The sequence below is a fragment of the Canis lupus genome, chromosome 19, assembly GCF_011100685.1.
Source record: "Canis lupus familiaris isolate Mischka breed German Shepherd chromosome 19, alternate assembly UU_Cfam_GSD_1.0, whole genome shotgun sequence".
Lineage (NCBI taxonomy): Eukaryota > Metazoa > Chordata > Mammalia > Carnivora > Canidae > Canis > Canis lupus.
This window is the reverse complement of record NC_049240.1, coordinates 18,641,611-18,664,143: the sequence shown is the minus strand read 5'-3', so window position 1 is coordinate 18,664,143 and position 22,533 is coordinate 18,641,611. Positions and strand designations below refer to the sequence as shown.

Below are 22,533 nucleotides of genomic sequence, written 5' to 3'. Positions count from 1 at the left end.
CAGGAGCAGGGAGCCAGGAGTGTTTCACTAATGGCTGTTCCTCTAAATAGAAGGAAATACTAGGAATTGGGAGAAAATGATTCTTTCTTTAAACATGTTTAGGAAATTTTGGCCTTTTTCCCCCCATTAGGCCACATATATGCCGAACTCATTTTTTTCTCAGCTTTATTGAGGTATAATTGACAAAACATGTAAGATATTTTAAGTGGACAGCGTCATAATTTGATACATGTACACGTTGTAAAATGATTCCTCCCATTACATTAATGTCTTTTAGAATGAACCAAATGTTCTTTAAATGTCAAGATGACTCTGTAACTTAAGAGGCCTAAAATAATCAGAATGAAATTCACTAAATTCCACTGCTGTGTAGGCTCTCAGGGATACTTATAATCACATTTTTCGAATGCTGTAAACCCAGGAATTGCAGCTTAGATCATTCAGTCACACCTACTGAGAGAAGTCTGCCTCGGACATCTGAAAGAGGCTTATGATATTCCTGAACCTACTGCTTATTACTTATTATCTGTAATTTTAGATTAATTTCTTGGACTGGAAGAAAGATTGATCCAGTAGGTGTTGATTATATTCTTCAAAAACTGGGCTTCCATCATGCCAGGACTACTATTCCTAAATGGCTTCAAAGAGGAGTCATGGATCCACTTGACAAGGTTCTATCAGTTCTTATAAAAAAACTGGGTACTGCACTACAGGATGAAAAGGAAAAGAAAGGAAAAGACAAAGAAGAACACTAAAATCACTTGATCTGTGAACAAATTATGATTGTGTCCGTTAAGTTTTATTACACTGGAGTGTTTTTTTTTTGTATAGTAAAATTATTTTCAGTATAACTTAAAATAACTAATTTTGTGGCCATTATATTGAAAGTTTGTAAGTTGTTTATTCTAGTTCCAGCATTCTGTATACAGTGAAGTATTGCATGATAATGTAAATTTTGTGAAAACCTAGATTAAAATATATAAATCTACTCCATAAGGTTTATGATTATATTATGTGCAATATGATTCCTGCATCTTTAAAATATTTTCAGAGTAACTGTGAATTTTTGTTATTGGCCATAACTTTTAGAAAAATCTTGTTCATAATGTGATTTTTTTTTTTTTGGTCATTAATTGCTTTTTTTTTTTTAAATATAGTCTTGTAAAATACCTATTTGTATATAGTTTGAGTAAATGTGATATGATTACCACTAAAATATTGTTTGTAACTATTGTAATAAAGTCACAATAATTGATTTCACTCTGTAGTTATCTCTGAGTCGCTATTCTTTGGGTAGCTTATTTTTATAATAGATACCTATCCTGTTACTGAATGTTTTCATAGATGATATTAAAAAATTAAATCATAGGGTGCCTTGGTGGCTTAGTCAGTTAAGCATTGGACTCTTGACCTGATTTCAGCTCAGGTCACACAATCTCAGGGTCATGAGATCAAGCCCTGCCTCTGGCTTTATGCTCAGCACAGCATCCACTCATCCCTCTACCTCTGTCCCCCCACCCCCCCAGCTATCCCTGAAATAAATAAATAATATCCTTGGGGGAGGAGTTAAGATGGAGAAGGGGGACTCTGGGCTTTCCTCTACCCTCAAACATAGCTGTATTGAAGTCAGGTCACTTGGAATATTCAGGAGATCCATCTGAGGATTGGAAGTAGAATCTCCATGGTTGGGAGGGAGACAGCATGGCAGGTACAAGATGCATGGAAGTAAACTGTGGGAGAGAAAAACTGTCCAGCTGTGGAGGGAGGGAACCCTTTCCTGGAGAGGGCGGGGAGTGCTGAGAGAGTGCAGCACCAGTTTTGCACAAGAAGAAAACCTCTCTCACCACAGACTGGGGAGACAAGGGAACTGAGTGTTGCAGGTTTTTTGCAAACAGCGAGTGGAGCTCAAACTCAAGTTTTCACCAGAGTGGAGCTGTAGCCTGTGCCCCAAGGGAGGAGGGCTCTGGTTCAGAGCACACACAAAGTGGTACAAGGATCTTTTGAGTTGCACTGGAAGAAAAATCATTCCCTTTCCTGGAGTACATTTGGAAGAGGGTATATTGCCTCTCAAAGGACAAAAGACCTTGCAGGTACCAACAAATGGCTCTTCACTGGCAGGGGACAAAGGTGTGTGCACAGGGTAGATAACCCAGTCACTGCTTTTCGTGGTGCCACAGCATAGCCTCCACATACCATGCAGGTGTGGACTGTTTTTGTGAGACAAGGGCACTAGTCAGAGAGCACAAAACTCACCTGGAGGAGGAAGCAGATCTGAGTGGTGCTGGCTCTTAGATTTGGAATTTTGAATCCCAGCCATGCCAAACATAAAATGCAGGAGAGCTGTGATGCCAGGCACACTGGAAGCCCTTGCTTTTCTGTGAGGGCTCCTGAACAGCAGGGTATGTGAGAGCCCCTTGTCCCTGGATGAGAGTGGGGTGGCACATATTACCCTTTCTACCAACACAGTTGGACTTCAGTAACACAGCAGCTTCCAGTAGAGGTAAGAGCTGCTTACCTCAAACCCCGCCCCCTTGTGATAGGCAAGTGTTTTTTTTTGTTTTGTTTTCTGTTTTCTTGTTTTTGTTTTTTTTTTAACCAAGGCAGGATTGATTGTGAGCCACTGCAGCAGACCTCTCCCCCAGAAGAGCCACAGAGGCAGCACAGCGCAAGCACCAAGTCTACTGATCAAACGGTGCCTCACAGCATCCTCTTCAGTTCTGGTGGAAATAGGACCAAGCTATGTTTTTTTTCTTACTCTTTTTTTTCCTTTGGAATTGGGCTTATAGTTTTTGTTTTTTCATTTCCATTTCTCTTTTTTGGGGAATCAGGCTTGTTTTTTCACTTTATTTTTTCTTTCTTTGGGATTAAGCTTATAGTCTGTGTTATCACTTTTTTGTTGTTGTTCCTTTTCCTTCTGTCTCTCTTTGAATTAGGCTTTTTTTTTTTTTCCTTTTTCTTCATGCTTTTTTAAATAAAGGTCCAAACAGTCCCCACTGCAGGCAAGGAGGAACTCTGCAGGGGACTGACCAGTGGGAAAGAGAAGCCAAAACCCAAGAGCAGAGTGCACACAGCCTACACCAGAAACACTTCCTAAACTGCCAGGCCCTGAACAGTATATGACCTCTTTTTAATGTACTTTAAAATGTACTCTTTTTAATGTTACTCTGAGGTACAGGAAACAACAAACTTTCATAACCTGCTGCAAAAGAGAGAAACTTGGCCAAAATGACAAAATGGAGGAATTCTCCCTGAAAGAAAGGTCAGGAAGATATCACAGCTAGACACTTGCTCAAAGCAGATATAAGAAATATATCTGAACAAGAATTTAGACCAAGAGTCATAAGACTACTAGCTTGGTTTGAAAGAAGCATAGAAGAAACCAGAGAAACTCTTGCTGCAGAGATAAAGACCTAAAAACTAGTCAGGCTGAAATAAAAAAAAAAAAAAAATGCTGTAATTGAGATGCAAAACTGAATAAGATTACAATGAAGACTGAAGAGGCAGGCTAGAGAATAGGTGATATAGAGGGTAAAATCATGGAAAATAATGAAGCTATAAGAAGAGGGAAAGAAAAAGATCACAAAGGTAGACTCAGAAAACTCAGTGATTCCATAAAGAAAAATAATATCTGTATCATAGGAGGTGTAGAAGAAGAAGAGTGGGAAGAAGAAGGGAAGAAGGAGTGGACGGTAAAAAAAAATATTGAGATCATACCATGCATATTTTCAGACCACAAAGCTATAAAACTTGAAGTCAATCACAAGAGAAAATTTGGAAGGACCACAAATACATGGAGGTTAAAAAACATCCTACTAAAGAATGAGTCAACCAGGAAATTAAAGAACTTAAAAAATACATGGAAGGGGGCAGCCCGGGTGGCTCAGTGGTTTAGCGTCTGCCTTCAGCCCAGGGCGTGATCCTGGAGACTCGGAATCGAGTCCCACGTCGGGCTCCCTGCATGGAGCCTGTTTCTCTCTCAGCCTGTGTCTCTGCGCCTCTCTCTCTCTCTCTCCCTCTCTCTCTCTCTCTCATGAATAAATAAAATCTTTAAAAAAAATACATGGAAGCAAATAAAAATGAAAACATGACAGTCCAAAACCTTTGGGATATAGGAAAGGCAGTTCTATGAGGGAAATATAGAGCAATACAGGCCTTTCTCAAGAAGAAAAGTCTCAAATAGACAACCTAACCTTATACCTAAAGGAGGTGGGAAAAGTAAAGCAAATAAACCCTAAATCCAGCAGGATAAGAGTAATAATAAAGATTATAGCAGAAATCAATATCAAAATTAAAAAAAAACACACAGTAGAACAAATCAATGAAACTAGGAGCTGGTTCTTGTTTTGTTTTGTTTAAAACAGAAGGAGAAGAGACAGAGACAAAGGCAGAGGGAGAAGCAGGCTCCATGCAAGGAGCCCAATAAGGGACTCGATCCCAGATCCTGGGATCATGCCCTAGGCCAAAGGCAGATGCTCAATCACTGAGCTACCCAGGCCTCCTAGGAGCTGGCTCTTAGAAAGAATTAACAAGATTGGTAAACTCCTAGCCAGACTTATCAAAAACAACAACAACAACAAACAAACAAAACTGAGATGTCCATTCTCACCACTGCTGTTCAACAAGTCCTAGCCTCTGCAAATCAGACAACAGAAAGAATAAAAGGCATCCAAATCATCAAGGAAGAAGTCAAACTTTCATTCTTCACAGATGACAGTATACTCTAGGTATAAAACTTGAAAAAGTCCACTAAAAAAATTGCTAGAACTGATATAAGAATTCAACAAAGCCACAGGATATAAAATCAATGCACAGAAGTATGTTGCATCTCTAAACACCAAAGGATGAAGCAGCAGAAAGAAAAATCAAGGAATTGATTTCTCTTGGCAACTGGCTTACAACTGCACCCAAAACAATAAGATACCTAGGAATAATCCTTACCAAAGAGGTAAAAGATCTGTACTCTGAACACTGTAAAACACTTATGAGAGAAACTGAAGACACAAAGAAACAGAAAAGCATTCCATGCTCATGGATTGGAAGAACAAATACTGTTAAGATGTCTGTAACTCCCCACAGCAATCTACACATTCAACACAATTCCTATCAAAATAACACCAGCATTCTTCACAGAGCTAGAACAAACAATTCTAAAATTTGTATGAAACAAGAAAAAACCCTGAATAGCCAAGTAATGCTGAAAAGAAAACCAAAGCTGGAGGTATCACAATTCCAGACTAAGTTGCATTACAAAGCTGTAATCAAGACAATATGTTACTGGAAAAAAACAAAACAAAACAAAACAAAACAGAGATATAGAAAATGGAACAGAACCCAGAAATGGACCCTCAACTCTATGGCCAACTAATCTTCAACAAAGCGGGAAAGAATATCCAATGGAAAAAAAGTCTCTTCAACAAATGGTGTCGGGGAAATTGGACAGCCACATGCAGAAGAATGAAACTGGACCACTTTGTTACACCACACACACACACACGCACACACAATTCAAAATGGATGAAAGACCTAAATGTGAGACAGGAAACCATCAAAACCCTAGAGGAAAACACAGGCAGCAACTTCTGTGATCTCAGCCACAGCAACTTTCTACTAGACATGTCTCCAGAGGCAAGGGAAACAAAAGCAAAAATGGACTATTGGGACTTCATCAGGATAAAAAGCTTCTACGCAGGAAAGGAAACTAACAAAGCTAAAAGGCAACCTATGGAATGGGAGAACTTAACAAACTCAACACCCAAAAACCAAAAAAATCAGATTATGTTGGAAGATATTCTCAACGATCTCCCACATTTCCAAATCTAACTGCTCCTAGTCCAGGACAATAAATATTGTACACAATATTTATTACAAATATTTCAAGGATATTTGTATTGCAGACAATCTTGAAAAACAAAGATAATATCTACCTCCAGTGCAAAGAGTAGATTTGCTTGCAGCCCTGGAAGATACAGTGTCTCCTTTGCCATTATAGAAAATTAGATTTCCCTTAGTTCGGAGTTCTATTCTAACACACCCCACTGTGTATGCAGCATGCATCTGGACCCCTACATACTACCTCCATGTGATCTGGAAACAAGTAGAACTATGTTGACATGCAGATAACCATGCCATGAATAATAAAGTCCTTAGTCTCTGACCCAGGAGTCTTAGCATCTTCTACCAGCATCCATGAAACTGGGGCAAGCTAACTGTAAAGCTTTCAAGCAGAATAAAATATCAAACCTTTCACAGTTTTGGCAGATTATTTAAATAGGCAGTCTTCATCCATGTGTCAGTTGATAGATGCTTGGGCTGTTTCTATCATGTAGCTATTGTAGATAATGGTGCTATAAACATCTGGGTGCATGTATCCCTTTGAATTAGTATTTTTGTATTCTTTTGAGTAAATACCTCATAGTACATTACTGGATCATAGGGTAGCTTAAACTTTGAAGAACCTCCATACTGTTTTCCACAGTGGCTGCACCAGTTTGCATTCCCACCAACAGTGCCAAAGGGTTCCCCTTTCTCCACATAGCCAACACCTGTTGTTCCCTATGTTGATGAGTTTAGCCATTCTGTATTGTGTGAGGTGATAGCTCATTGTAGTTTTGATTTCTATTTCCCTGATGATCATGATGTTGAGCATCTTTTATGTCTGTTGACCATCTGTATGTCATCTTTGGAAAAAATATTAATGTCCTCTGCCCATTTTTTAATTAGGTAATTGTTTTTTGGGTGTTCAGTTTTATAAATTTTTTGTGTTCTGGATACTAGCCCTTTATCAGATATGCTGTTTTTGTTTTGTTGATTGTTTCCTTTGCTGTGCAGAAGCTTTTTGTTTTGATGAAGTCCCAACACTTTTTGTTTTTGTCTCCCTTGCCTCAGGAAACGGATCTAGAAGGAAGTTGCTATAGCCCATGTCAAAGAGGTTACTGCCTGTTTTCTCCTCTAGGGGTTTTATGGTTTCATACCTTATATGTAGGTCTTTAAACCACTTTGAATTTATTTTTGTGTATGGTGTAAGAAAGTAGTCCAGCTTCATTGTTTTGTATGTTGCTGTCCAGTTTTCTCAGCACCATTAAAGAGATGGTCTTTTTCCCATTGGATATTCTTTCCTACTTTCTGGAAGATTAATTAACCATATAGTTGTGGGCTTATTTCTGGGTTTTCTATTCTGTTCCATTGGCCTCTGTGTCTATATTTGTGCCAGTACCAAACCATTTTGATAATATAACTTTGTAATATAACTTGAAGTCCAGAATTGTGATGACTTCAGCTTTGCTTTTCTTTTTCAAAGTTGCTTTGGCTATTCGGGGTCTTTTGTGGTTCCACACAAATTTTAGGCTTCTTTTAGCTCTGTGAAAATGCTGGTATTATTTTGATACAGATTGCATTAAATGTGTAGATTTGAGTAATATAGACATTTTAATAATATTTGTTCTTCCAATCCATGAATATAATATGTCTTTCCATTTTTTGTGTCTTCTTCAATGTCTTTCATCAGTGTTTTATAGTTTTCAGAGTACAGGTCTTTCACCTCATTGGTTAGGTTTATTCCTATGTATCTTGTTTTTGGTGGAATTGTAAATGGGATTGATTCCTTAATTTCTCTTTTGAAGCTGCTTCATTATTGATGTAGAGAAATACAACAGATCACTGTAAATTGATTTTGCATCCTGTGACATTACTGAATTTGTGTATGAGTTCTAGCAGTTTTTGGGTGGAGTCTTTTCAGTTTTCTATATAGAATATCATGTCATCATGTGAAAGTTTTACTTCTTTCTTGCCACTTTGAATTCTTTTTATTTCTTTTTGCTGATTGTTGTGGCTAGTAATTCCAGTACTATGCTAAATAACAGTGGTGAGAATGGACATCCCTGTCTTGTTCCTGATCATAGAGAAAAAGCTCTCAGTTGTTCCCCATTTAGGAATCTATTAGGTATTTCATAGATGGCCTTTATCATGTTGAGGTATTTCCCTCTAAAGCTACTTTGTTGAGGATTTTTATCACGAATGGAATTTAACAAAGTGCAACATCCAGGCAATGATTTTTTGGGAGGGATTTGACACCAAAAGCAAAGTCAACAAAAGCAAAAATAAACAAGTGGGACAACATCAAATGAAAAGCTTCTGCACAGCAAAGGAAACTATCGACTAAAGGAAAAAGCAACCTATGAAATGGAGAAAATATTTACAAATCATATACCAGGTTAGGGTTAGTTAATATACAAAAAAATATATAAAATATAAATAATACAACTCAGTAACAAAACAGAACAATCTGATTAAAATACGGGCAGAAGATCTGAACTGACATTTTTCCAAAGAAGATGTATGGATGGACAAAAGATATATGAAAAGGTGCTCGGCATCACTTATTCTCAGGGGAATGCAAATCAAAACCACACTGAGATATTACTTTAATAATAATAGCTGTTATCAAAAAGAGAATAGCAAATATTAGCAAGACTGTGAAGAAAAGGATATACTTGTGCACTATTGATGGGAATGTAAATTAGTGCAGAAATCATGAAAACAGTATGAGGTTCCTCAAAAAATTAAAAATAGAATCATTATATGATCCAGCATTCTACTTCTGGGTTGTTGGGGGAGGTCATCAGGAAGACATGCTGGTTAACTGACCCATGAATTGGAGCTGGCAATCACTCCCTACCTTGTCCTTAGAATATGAATTCCACTTGCTTTCCCCACTCCCAGAACCTGCCCCAAAGATACAGCCTTGAGTTAGTGAGGTGGTACGGAAATCAGCTGTATGGTGTGACTAAACCCAATCGATGTCTCTACATAAACTGTTAAGTTTGATGAGTAGATGCAGAAACCCACTCATCTGGCTGTCACCTGAGAGAAATCTTATATAGAAGTCCTCTTTGCTTATTAAAACTGCCACCTACCAATCTAGAATGACCTCTTTCTTTGGTCTTCCCCTGCCCTCCATGTACAGGGACAAGTCTGATTATACCAACAATTGCTTAGCCAGTCCAGAGACTGAAGAAATTGGCCTTGGAATTGAGATGTCCATGGGGGAAATCCTCAGTTGGCTATCGACCTCTATGTGGGGAGGGGGCCATATGTCAGATGCTTGTGGACTGCCATGTGAGTACAGGAACACCCCCAAAATGCTAGCTGCTTTAATGGGGTTTTGAGGAACTGCACATAGTGCACTCAGGCAAAAAAAGGGAAACATTGCTACACAGTGGGCTGGACTCCACTCTGAGTGGTTGCTGAGCTAGAGGCTGAAGCTCAAGTTAGAAGAGCTGAGCTGATCTAAGAACATATGAGTGTCTACTACTGTGTTAGACTTGGGGCTGGCAGACAAGCTAGGAGAGCAGGATAATAAGTGAGAGACTTTAGTGTCATGTTTGCAAAGCAAGGAGAGCACAAGAGGCCCCAGTTTAAGATCTAGGTACTTGTGACAAAGCCTGATTAGGACACCAGGAGGTGGAATCTCTGGGAAAGTGATCAAAAAGAGGAGGATGTTGTGGTGAATAACAGTGAAATAGACAAAATACCTGATGCAGGCCAACTCACAATACAAAGCAAAATTTTAAATACGTTACCCCCAAATTCCTGGTAAACTTGCATTCTTTCCTTGTCCTTGGTAAATCTTACCATGTCTTTGAAATATAAACACCTCAACAGATAACTGAAACACTGCCCACAGAAACTGAAGAAGAAAAAGCAGGGTGGGGGGCACTTTTTAAAATACAGCTTGCCCTACAAGTTCCCTTACTCAAAAATCTAGTCTATAACCTCCATAAGATCACATATATTAGAAAAAACTCCAGCCATGTGAGTGGGTACCTGATTCATGACTAGAATTATGGAATGAAAGCTGTGGGGTTTCTGTTTGTCTTTCTGTATGTTTATATACATCTATGAATTTATGTACATTAAGAAGAAAAAAGGAGTTTTTTTTTTAAAGATTTATTTATTTATGATAGACATAGAGATAGAGAGAGGCAGAGAACACAGGAGGAGGGAGAAGCAGGCCCATGCCCAGAGCCTGATGTGGGACTCGATCCCGGGACTCCAGGATCACGCCCTGGGCCAAAGGCAGACGCTAAACCGCTGAGCCACCCAGGGATCCCAAGAGTTTTAATACCAAAAGTACATTAGTACAAAATTGGAATTTGGGTTTTTCCCTGTTAAAAGAACAAAGTTTTCTTAGATTATTGACCTGCTTTTAATAAGAAATTGTAAGCAAGTTTTTCTTCACTTTTAATGTAATCTGCCTAGAAAACAAAGGCTTTTTTTTTTTAAAGATTTATTTATTCATGAGAGAGAGAGAGAGGCAGAGACACAGGCAGAGGGAGAAGCAGGCTCCACATAGGGAGCCTGACGTGCGACTCGATCCCAGGTCTCCAGGACCACGCCCTGGGCCAAAGGCAGACAGCAAACCACCGAGCCACCTGGGGATCCCCAAAAACAAAGATTCTATCTTGTCTTTACCAGAGAATTGCTTTAAAAAGCCAAGTCTTCTCTATTAAAAGAACGAAGTTTTTTTTTTTTTTTTTTTTTACAACTATTTAACTTTTTGTATACAATAAATCTCATGAGAAGCATTACCAAATAAGTGATGCTAAACTTTCCTTAGGGTGTATTTGTGTGGAATGCCTAAAAGTCTGATATGGCCTGGTACAATGTTATCAGTCACGCTTTTAAAATGTTTGTCACAAAAATAACCAAATTCCCTTGTCAACTGCATTAGAATGACTCTCACCAGATCTTTATCCATGGCCATTTTTAAGTCTTCTGTCATTTATAGACAGTTACTGCTTTACTTAGATGCTTTGGTAAAAAATGTTCTTGCACAAGTGCTTCATCTTCAGGAGATTCATGGGACTTTGAAAGGTTTCTGATAAGATCAATTTGCTTTATATGGGAGGAACAATAAGGAGCCTTTCAAGTGCTTCCCCAAGGTTACCTGCATAACCCAGCACTGTCATTTGATGGTAGCCCACAACCCACCTCTGTCCTCTTTCCCCACATAAGTAAAATAGGCCCATCACACTGATGACATAACGTTAATGCGAATATGTGCCTCTGCTGCAAGACACTCTGCAGGCTTTGGTGAAACATCTGCAAGGGAGAGGCTGGGCAGTGAATCTATAAAAATTCAAGGCTCAGGCACTGCTATAAGGTTTTAAGAATCATTTGGTCAGGTAAGATGGATGTTGCCCCCAAAGCTATGATTCCTAAGGTGCCAGCTTTTTCAACCCCCAAGAATGTGAAAGAGGTACAAGCCCTTACACAGATTTTGGAGGACTTTCAATCCTTACCTTGCACAGTGCCTTCATCCCATTCAAACTGCCATCTACTGACTTGGAATGGCCTCCTCTCTTTGCTCTCTCCCTGCCTTCTATGAATGGGGACCAGTTTCAGATTACACCTGGGAAGCTCCCAAGGAGCAAACCAACATGGATATTTAGCCTGAGGAAATGAAAACACTACCTCATAAAAATATCTATACCCCCACAATCATTGCATTCCTTATAATAGCTGTGACATGGAATAACCTAAATGTCTGTTCATCAACAGATAAAGGGATAGGGGCACCTGGGTGGCTCAGTTGGTTAAGTGTCTGCCTTTCAGCTCAGATCATTATGCGGGGCCTGAGACTGGCCCTGTGTTGTGGTCAGGCTCCCTGCTGGGAGCAGAGGGAGTCTGCTTCTCCCTCTCCCTCTCCCCCCAGTGCATGCTTTCTCTCTCAAATAAATATTTTTTAAAAAACCTATAAATGGATAAAGATGATATCACACACACATACACACACAAATGATGGAAAATTATTCATCCTTCATCCATATAAAATAAAATCTTGCCATTTGGAACAAGATGGATAGACCTTAAGGGCATTATGCAATGTGAAATAAAGTTAGATAAAACTCACAAATACCATATAATCTCGCTTGTATGTGAAATGCAAAAACAAACAAGCAACCAAACTTATAGATATAGAGAACAATGACAAGAGACTGGTCACTGGTAGTGGCCAGGGGTGTGAGGATCAAAAGGTACAATCTTCCAGTTATAAAATAAGACCTGAGGATATAGAGCATGGTGACCATAGTTAATAACAGTGTATTATATAAAAGAATACCTCACTCTATTGTGCTTCACTGTATTGTACTTTGCAGATACTGCCTTTTTTTTTTTTTAACAAATTAAAGGCTTATGGCAACCCTGAGTTGAGCAAATCTATTAATGTATTTCTCCAACAGTATTTGCTCACTTCCTGTCTTTGTGTCCCATTTTGGTAATTTTCACAGTATTTCAACTTTTTCATTATTATTGTATTTGTTATGGTAATCTGTAATCACTGATACTTGATGTTACTGTTGTAATTGTTCTGGGGTGCCAAAAACTGCACCCATATGACATAGACTTAGTTGATAAATGTTGTGTGATTATTCCACTGACCAGCCATTCCTCCCTTTCCCTCTCCTCAGGCCTCCTTATTCCTTGAGTCTCAACACTCTTGAAATCAGGCCAGTTAATAACCCTGCAATGACCTCTAAGTGGTCAAGTAAAAGGCAGAGTTGTATGTATCTCACTTTAAATCAAAAGGCAGAAATGATTAAGCTTAGTAAGGAAGGCATGTTGAAAGCCAAGACAGGTTGAAAGCTAGGCCTCTGGCACCAAACATTCAAGTTGTGAATGCTAAGGAAAAGTTCTTGAAGGAAATATAAAGTGCTACTCCAGTGAATACCAATGATAAGAAAGCAAAGCAGCCTATTGATGATACAGAGAAAGCTTCAATGGTCTGGATGGAAGATGAAAGCAGCCACAACATCCCCTTCAGCCAAAGCCTAATCCAGAGCAGGGTTCTCACTCTCCTCAATTGTAAAAGGCTGAGAGACAGGAGGAAGATGCAGAAGAAAATTTGAAGCTAGCAAAGTTGGTTTATGAACTTTAAGAAGCCACTTTCATAACATAAAAGTACAAGATGAAGCAGCATCAAGTTACCCAGAAAATCCAGCCAAGACAATTAATGATTAATTAAGATGGCTACACTAAATAACAGATCTTCAATGTAAATGAAATAGCCATCTATTGGAAGAAGATGCCATCCAGGACTTTCAGGCTAGAGAGAAATCAATGCCTGGCTTCACAGCTTCAAAGATCAGGGTGACTCTCTTGTTAGGGGCTACTGCAGCTGGTGACTTTAAATTGAAGCCAATGCTCATTTGCCATTTTGAAAGTCCTAGGGCCATTAAGGACGGTGTTACTCTGCTTATGCTTTATCAATGGAACAACAAAGCCTGGATGACACATCTGTTTATAAGATGGTTTACTGAATGTTTTAAGCTTGTTATTGATACTTACTGCTCAGAAAGATGATCCTTTCAAAAATAGCACTGCTCATTGACAATGTACTTGGTCACCCAAAAGTTCTGATGGAGATATATAATAAAATTAATGTTATTTTTGTTAATACAATATCCATTTTGCTGCTCATGGACCAGATTAACTTCAACTTTCAAGTCTTATTAAGAAATCCATTTATAAGGCTAGAGCTGCCAAAGATAGGACTCTTATGATAGATCTGGGCAAAATAAAGGGAAAACCCTTTGGAAAGGATTCACCATTCTAGATGCCATTAAGAACATTCGTGATTCATGGGAAAAGGTCAAAACATCAATATTAACAGAAGTTTGGAGGAAGTAACTGCAGGTGTGATGGAAATAACAAAAGAACTAAAATTAAAAGTGGACCTGAAGATGTGACTGACTTGTTGCGATCTCATTGATAAAACTTGAATGGATGAGTTGCTTCTTATGGATGAACATGGAAAGGATTTTCTTGAGAAAGAACCTACACTTGGTGAAGATGTTATAAAGAGTGTTGAAATGACAACAAAGGCTTAAAATATTATATAAACTAAGTTGATAAACCAGCAGCAGGGTTTGGAGGATTAACTTTGAATTTGAAAGATGTCAGTAAAATGGTTTAAAACAGCACTCTGTGCTTCAGAAACATTAGTGAAAAGAAAAGTATTGATGCAAGGAACTTCATTGTTGCCTGTAAGAAACTGCCACAGCCACCCAACCTTCAGCAACACCATCCTCATCAGTCAGCAGCCATCAGCAGCAAGGCAAAAAGATTACTACTCCTTGGTAGTATTTTTTTTTTTAAGCAACAAAGTATTTTAAAATTAAGGTATATACATTGTGTTTTTAGATATAATTCTATTGTACACTTAATAGACTGTAGTATAGTGTGAACATTACGTTTACATGCACTGGAAACCAAAAAATTCATTTGACTTGCTTTGACATTCACTTTATTGCAGTGGTCTAGAACTGGACCTGCTATATCTCTGAAATATGCTCGTATTTAAAAGTTGCTAAGAAAGTATATCTTAAAAGTTTTTACCAGCAGCCCAGGTGGCTCAGCAGCTTCAGGCCGCCTTCAGCCCAGGGTGTGATCCTGGAGACCCAGGATGGAGTCCCATGTCTGGCTCCCTGTGTGGAGCCTGCTTCTCCCTCTGCTTGTATCTGTGCCTCTCTCTGTGTGTGTCTCTCATGAATAAATAAAATCTTAAAAAAAAAAAGTTATCACAAAAAAGAAAAAAATTGTGGGATGAGCGTAACTATATAGTTAACAAATCATTACACTGTACACCTGAAACTAACTTATGTCAATCATATCTCAATAAAATTTAACTTAGAAAGCATTTTATTTTATCCATTCATTCATTCATGAGAGAGAGAGAGAGAGAGAGAGAGGGGCAGAGGCACAGGCAGAGGGAGAAGCAGGCTCCATACAGGGAGCCCAATCCAGACCAATCAGGGGTCTCCAGGATCAGACCCTGGGCTAAAGACAGCGCTAAACAGCTGGGCCACCGGGCTGCCCGAAAGCATATTTTTAAATAGAAACCATAGTAATAACAGCTGCAAGCAAGATCTACAGATTAATGAAAATTAGTAAAACTCCACGGTGAAAGAGGGCATTTGCATAATCTCAAATTATCTCCCTCAAAATATTTATTAATATGCTGGCGGGGCACCTGGGGCGGGGGGGGGGGGGAGGCTCAGTTGTTGAGCATCTGTCTTTGGTTCAGCTGGTGATCCCGGGGTCCTGGGATCGAGTCCCACATCAGGCTCCCTGCATAGAGCTCCCTCTACCTGTGTCTCTGCCTCTCTCTCTCTCTCTCTCTCGTGAAAAAATAAATAAAATCTTAAAAGAAAAAAAAAAGGCAGGGGAGCATTTATAGATTGTTATAATGCTATCCCTCACTTCCTTGAATTTCTTCTGGGTTACGAGCCAAACCTGATCTGTAATTTACTAAAGAAAAACTGAGCCAGGCATTAGCCAGAAAGTAATGAATTAGTCATAGGTGTAGTGTGGTCCTTGAGGAGGACGGAGGGCTTGAATCCCTATAAGGTGATTCCTTTACACAACCGTAAGTAATTGGGGTTAGTTTAATAAAATCAGCTCCCTGCGATCTGGGCCAAGACTGAAATCACTAGCACATATCGGAATCTTGTGTACAATATCATAATGTGCATAAATTAGGAAACCAATTTATTTAGAATTTCCAATATATTTAGAAAGCCTATTATATACATTTAACCACCTGTCAGCTAACGCCTCCATTAGAGCCGGCTTCAACTTTCACCAGCGCAAAGAACCAAAAACACCCACAAGGGGTTGATCACTCAGCCTGCGCAGCCATTAGCTCTCAACGTCCCCACCTGTTTTCAGGGTTGTTCATTGTTGGGCTCCACAGGTCTAACTTCGGCAAGAGCCCAAGGTGGTTTTTTTCTGTGAACATTAACGACAACATTGAGGTTGAGCTCCTGCCTTCGGCCTAGGGTGTGATCCTGGAGACCCGGGATCGAGTCCCACGTCGGGCTCCCTGCATGGAGCCTGCTTCTCCCTCTGCCTGTGTCTCTCATAAACAACATCTTAAAAAAAAAAAAAAAAAAAGATTTAATTAAAAATTAAAGACAACGTTGAGGCCCAGCCTTGTCACGGGGCCTTCTCAAGAGAAGCCCCAGGGAAGGAGCCCAAGGTTTCCTTCAAACCACCCGCACACCGGTACCCCCAGGCCGGCCTCCGCGCGTCGTGGATGAGGAGACGCCAACACAGGGCTCTGCGAGGACAGTGGTGGTGGGGGGGTGTGGGGGCCACTCGGTACCACACTGACCAGGCCGCTTCGCACCGCCTCACCCTCCGCCGCAGTGAAGGCGCCGCGGGGCCTGAGGGACTCCACGTTCCCAGAACGAGGCCGGCGTCACCCACGGGCCTTGAACGCGCGCGCCTGACGTCCTGCGTCTCTCCGCTTGTTGACGCAGGACGCACGCACGCACGCACGCAGGGCCCGCCGAGCCTGGCCGGCCTAGCCCTCCGGGCACTGCGCTGGCGCGAGCTCAGGCACACAGGCGCCACAGCAGAGACGGTTGGTGATTGGATGAGGCCCCGGCGTGGGGGGGGTCGGTACGGGCGGTGCGGGGACGCCGCTGCGAGGCCGCTGTTGAAAGACGCAGCCCTGGCCGCGTGGCTCTCACGCAGAGCGCCCAGAGGCCAGAGGTTGAGGCCCGGAGGGGGAAGCAACGGCGTCGGCGGCTGGGGCCGGCGAGCCCCGGGCCTGCGGCTCGGTCTCCCGCCTGTAGGACAGGAAGGCCGATTTTGGTGGGTGGGAGTTGGGCTCGGGAGCGGGCCGTTGAGGGTCTCGTGTTTTTGTGTTTTTTCCTTTTTCCCCTGAACCCCCCCCTTCCCGAGTGGATGTGGGGGCTCTCCCTGCCGACCGCGTTGACCCTTCTTTACCCTTTGTGGCAGAGCTTTGGAAGGTGCGTAGGAGGGACGAGCCCCGTGCCTGTGGAGACTCTAGTCAGAAAACAGTCATGACAGCAGTTACAGAGATTTCGTTTTAGGTCGTGTGTGTTTAAGCCGTTTAGGGGAATCTATATTTTTAATTTCGGAATATTTTTATCTAGTTCTTTGTTTTTGTTTTGTGTGTGTGTGTGTGTGTGTGTTCTGCCGAATTTGTAGGTGAGAAAATGTCTGGCAACAACGACTGGTTTCAGAGTTCCCGGGTCCCTAGCTTCGCTCAGATGCTGAAGAAGAACTTGCCAGTTCAGCCCTCAGCCCAGACGGTAACTACGCCCACAGGATATTCTTCAGAAAGTCACAGCCTGTCGAATATGGCTTCCAAGGTTACGCAAGTGACGGGTACGACTACTTTTTCGTTTGCAGTAACTATTACTTCAGTACTTTAGGATTCTGGGATGGCCAAGGAGGACTCTTGAGCTTCCAATTTAAATGTTGCCTAGATCTATATCCCATCTACCAGTACCAGTGGCTGTTTCCCATCTGGAACTCCAGTTTGGACACTGTGAAAGAAACCCTTCTTGGGGCTCAGTTACTCTTTATTAACTGTTCACCCGCTTCAAGCATGTCTTGCCTTTTTTTTTTTTTTTTTTTTTTTTTAAGATTTTTTAAAATTTATTTATTCATGAGAGACAGAGAGGCAGAAAGAGAAGCAGGCTCCATGCAGGGAGCCCTGGGCTGAAGGCGGCGCTAAACCGGTGAGCCACCAGGGCTGCCCTGTCTTGCCTTTTTGAGGTGAGGTTGTGTTAGCCCCTTCAGGGCAGGGACAGGACTTCTGGTTTCTATTACACGTATCGCTTAGCTAATTACAAAGCAGGGACTAACACTTGAATTTAACGTGAAAAGTGATGTAAAATAGTGAATAGGATACAGAATGATCTTAGTCCGTCTGTGCCTTTAGTCCAGGCCTTAGTGACATGTGTGGGGAAAAAAAAGGCTTTGAGAGCCTTGACATCATTAAAAAAAACAAGGCTTTGAAGACCTTGACATTATTAAAATTCTGTGATTCTTTGACAGTGATAGCACTTATTTGCAAAAATGGTTTTAGTACGCCAGAAAGGTTTGTTTATGCATCAACAGGTTACACTCCTCAGCTGTGTCAAAATTTTTTAATAGACACTTACTTGTAATGAACACATACACCTAGATGTATCAGGGATAATCTTCCACTTTAGAAGAGGATTTAGTTAAAAAAAAAAAAGAATTTAGTGCTTTTGATTTTTTTTTTAATTTTACTGAACTGACAACTGTAAATATTTATTTTTAGGTAATTATCCAGAGCCATTGCTTTCCAAAGGTCTTTCATCTATTTCAAATCCTGTCCTTCCTCCAAAAAAAATACCTAAAGAGTTCATAATGAAATACAAACGTGGAGAGATAAATCCTGTGTCAGCTTTGCACCAGTTTGCACAAATGCAGCGGGTTCACCTTGACCTTAAGGAAACAGTAACAACAGGCAAGTGCAAAGTTGTATCTGGTTATTACAGTACTGGAAGAGGTTTTCCTGTTAAAAGCAGAGCATATAAGTAGTACTGAATTTGATTATTTTCTGTATTCACGTTTGTGTATGGCTGGTTGAACTGAAATCCCATCAGCCACATGGGTTATTGTCAGGTGTAAATAGTTGTAGACTAAACACACTTTTGAAGAGTTGTTAAATATTTGAACTATGATTAGAGAGAAGGATTTTGTGATATTGATACCTAACACAATTATGGTCTAATTTAGCCTCTGAAATTCAGGGTTCAGAGGTGAAAATAGCACTTACATGAGATACTCCATCTGTAGACTTGTCTGTGACTATTTTCTCCATTCTCCTTTAAACTACAACCCCGCTCCCCCACCAACCTGTGGAAGTCTATATAGTACAGATCAAGTAAAATGCAAAAAGGCAGCTTCTGATCTCTTTTCCTTATGACCTGTGATTAGAAAGAACTTTATAGAAAAAAAAAAAAAAAGAACTTTATAGGAAAGTGGAGGGTTAAGAGAATAAGTGTTCTCGGTAGACATGGATGGGGTAAAAGTATGAGACTCAAAGAAACACAATCCTTTATGTACGATTTTGTGTGTGTGTATCTTTGTATATATACAAGACATCAAGTAGTTTTTAAAATTTTCTCTTACCGATGCTAACTTTTGCCAGTACAGTCTCAAGGCATCTTTGCTAAAGAATTTTAAGTTTTTTGAGATTTTTAGCTAAGATTGTCATAGGGAGGTCGAATTTCCAGGCCGTGATTTTGGACAAAATGACAGTAAACAGGTGACAGAAATAGAATTTTAATATAGAAGGTGGAGTTTTCTTAGGTCAGATCACTATCGGTTGGATTACTTCATGGTCAGTACTGTGGACTTAATTTTTGTGTCACTAGTTTTCTAGTGACACAAATATTCTTCTCAGACTATTAGAAAATGTAAACTATTGGTCACGGTAAGAAAAAAAATGTGTAAGGGCAAATCTTTATTCATCTGAGCAGAAGCTACTCAAAAACACAATCATTGATTAGTAATGATATTCACTTTGTGTGCATAGTACTAGTTGGATAATCTGAATCAGGTTTAGTGATGGGACAAGAGTATCAGTATTTTTAACAACTCTACAGGTGATTTAGGTGTATCCTAAAGTTTGAAAACATGCAGTGTGATGGGATGAACTTAAAGACTCAGCACTCTGATGCAGAGTACTTAATTAACAAATTGGATGTGTGCTGTCTTACATAGTAAAATCATCTGGGCCACTAATTCAATACACAAAATATTCTCAGGTTTTGTAAATTTGGATTAGAACCTAGGTGATCATAAGGAAGGAACTTGGGAAACTGAAGTCCTAGATAGAGGAAAGCAGTTTACTCAGATGCAGTCAGGAGTTGCTTGTAAAACCTTGATGTACATCTCAGTCAAAGTTAGTGTAATATTTGAAAATGATGACAAGGCTTATGTGGAGTGACATTGTACCTGGCCATCCATAACCAGAGTAGAGTCTTAAATTAACAAGGCTTTTTAAAGTCTAAATAACAAGTAAAACTTGAACTGAAAAAATCTTTGCCTTATAAATACAGATAATTCCATTTCATTTTTCATTAGGCAAAAATATGAAAACTAGGTAAAAGTAATTGTGTAAAGGTAATCCTAGGAATTTTGGATGGCTGGACATTCCTTTTAAATCTTTAGCATATCTTCTGTATTATTTATGTTTCGGTTTTCTTTGTGGATTCTCTCCCCTCCACTTGCCTTCAAGGGTATGGTTGCGTGAATTGCTTACCATAACACCCTGGTAAGTTCACAAGATTTCTGCAAAGGGATCACTTTTATTCTGGAACTTACTAAGAATATCAAAGCACTCAGAAGGTGGGAGAAATTCAACTTTATTGGTACTGAATTTCAAAAGAAGAGCGATGTTGCCAGAGGCTCCACATTTTTTACCTCTCATTGGTAATTTGGTAGATATTTGGATGCTTATTATTGCCAGGTTTCATTAAACAAGACACTGTTTCTATGTACAATCTGTACTTTAAAGCTTTCTCTACTGTTCATGCCGAATATGGAGCTAATCTGGCTGCTCAGTTCTGTTCCTCAGAACTAATTTAGGGGCTCATCCAGCTTTAGGTTTAACTTGCATTAGCTCTAAAAAACCAAACAGAAAACTGATAGGCCAGGATGATTTTTCACAATTTTTGTAGTGGGTTATTTTTCTATATAAAAATGTCATTTGTAAGTTCATACTGTGAATTATGTAGCATTCATTCCGACTTATTTTTAAAGGTAATGTTATGGGACCTTATTTTGCTTTTTGTGCTGTGGTGGATGGTATTCAATATAAGACTGGACTGGGACAAAATAAAAAGGAGTCTAGATCGAATGCAGCAAAATTAGCTCTTGATGAGCTTCTACAATTGGATGAACCTGAACCAAGAATTTTAGAAACATCAGGTAATTACTCTTAATTATAAAGTATTTGTAAAATTTGTGTTTTTCCAGGAGTCACCTGAAGGATTTGTTAATGAAGAGTTATTTGGCAACTACAGGATAGAGCTAGCAGAACTTATTTCCTTCCATTGCTATCTGATTGCTGTGACATACTAAATACTAGTTAAAATGCTCTTATATAGGGTATTAAAAGTATACTTATGGTCAGAGTCCTGAGTAATGCATGGAATTGTTGAACACTATATTGTGCACCTGAAGTTAATGTATATTCATCATACTGGAATTAAAAATAAAAATAGCAAAGTGAAAAATAAAAATATTTTATATAAAAGAAAAATGCTCTTGTATTTTTCAGCATCATAAGCTATAAATATGTTGGCTGAATTGTCTGATAATTTGTCAGATTCTCAGTAGCTTCATATCTAGAAACTTGATTTTTTTTTCTGTGATTTATTGGATTCTTACTCTCTTAATACTGTGCATTTAATGCTTAAGAGTTTTTAAATACAATTTTTGTGAAGTTTGTCTATATTAAGTTCATGGCAGTTACCATTCTATTTTCTGTCTATATGAATTTGACTACTTGTAGGTACCTCACGTGGAATCCTGTAGTATTTGTCTTTTCATGGCTTGCTTTTTTTCCACTTAATATGTCCTTACAGTCCAATCTACATTGTAGCATATGTCAGAATTTCCTTCCTTTTTAATGCTGTGTGTATATACCAACCACATTTTGTTTATCCATTGATGGATACTTGGGTTGCTTCAACTTTTGGCTATTGTGAATAATGCTGTTATGAACGTAGGTGTACTGATATCTCTGTGACATTCTAGTTTCAGTTCTTTGGGTTTTATACCTAGAAGTGGAATTGCTGGATCATATGGTAACTTTTTTTTTTTAAAGAACTGCCATATTCTCCATATTGACTACACCATTTTACATTCCTACCTACAGTGCACAAGGATTCCGGTTTTTCCACATCCTCACCAATACTTGTTACTTGCTGTTTTTTTGTTTTTTTGTTTTTTTTTTAATAGTAGCCATTTTACTGGGGATGATGTGCATCCCATTGGGGTTTGATTTGCATTTTCCTAATGATTAATAATGGTGAGCATTTTCTCATGTGCCATTTGTATATTTTCTTAAGAGAAATGTCAGAATTTTTCCAATTTCTGAAAGGATTTGTTGGGTTTTAAGAGTCTTCTATACAGTAGTTTCCTCTTTATTCACAGTTTCATTTTGCCTGGCTTCAGTTACCTGTGGTCAGCTGTGGTCTGGAAGCAGATGGTCTTCCTTCTGATGATATGTCAGGTCATTAGTAGCCTATGTCACAGTACCTATGTATTCACTTCATTTCATCACATTTTATCTCACGTTATTATAAGAAGGGTGAATACAGTAAGATATTTTGAGAGAGACTATATTCACATAATTTTATTCCAGTATATGTATTATTTGTGTTATTCTATTAATCTTTTACTGTGCCTAATTTAAAAATTAAACTTTATCATAAGGATGTATATGGTATATAAAGGGTTTGATATTATCTGTGGTGTGACTAATCAAAAGAGGGGAGGACTAATGTGTATTCTGGATATCAATCACTTATCAGATATGTGATTTGCAAATATTTTCTCCCTTTTTGTGATTTGCATTTTTACTCTGTTCATAGTGGGTTTTGATTCACAAAAGTAATTTTGATAAAGTCCCAACTTTTTCTTTTTTTTTTTTTCTTGTACTTTTAGTGCCCC

General features: G+C 39.2%; 2 protein-coding genes across 16 annotated transcripts in view; both read left to right on the top strand.

Moving 5' to 3' along the window:
• Positions 1-1,260, top strand: part of KIAA1109 (transmembrane protein KIAA1109 homolog) — a 210,643-nt gene extending 209,383 nt beyond the window's left edge. For all 4 annotated transcript variants that reach the window (XM_038564744.1, XM_038564745.1, XM_038564747.1 and 1 more), the window contains one exon: positions 539-1,260. In XM_038564744.1, coding sequence (XP_038420672.1) covers positions 539-755 — 217 coding nt within the window. In that variant the 3' untranslated portion in view covers positions 756-1,260. The remainder of the gene's footprint in view (positions 1-538) is intronic.
• A 15,071-nt stretch (positions 1,261-16,331) lies between these two features.
• ADAD1 (adenosine deaminase domain containing 1) overlaps positions 16,332-22,533 on the top strand; it is a 98,242-nt gene continuing 92,040 nt past the window's right edge. For 9 of the 12 annotated variants that reach the window (XM_038564738.1, XM_038564742.1, XM_038564741.1 and 6 more), the window contains exons 1-4: positions 16,466-16,659; positions 17,020-17,199; positions 18,125-18,313; positions 20,617-20,784. In XM_038564738.1, coding sequence (XP_038420666.1) covers positions 17,028-17,199; positions 18,125-18,313; positions 20,617-20,784 — 529 coding nt within the window. In that variant the 5' untranslated portion in view covers positions 16,466-16,659; positions 17,020-17,027. Of the gene's footprint in view, positions 16,427-16,465; positions 16,660-16,687; positions 16,818-17,019; positions 17,200-18,124; positions 18,314-20,616; positions 20,785-22,533 lie in introns of those variants that run through there. The other 3 variants (XM_038564733.1, XM_038564743.1, XM_038564734.1) reach the window with 2 other exon arrangements.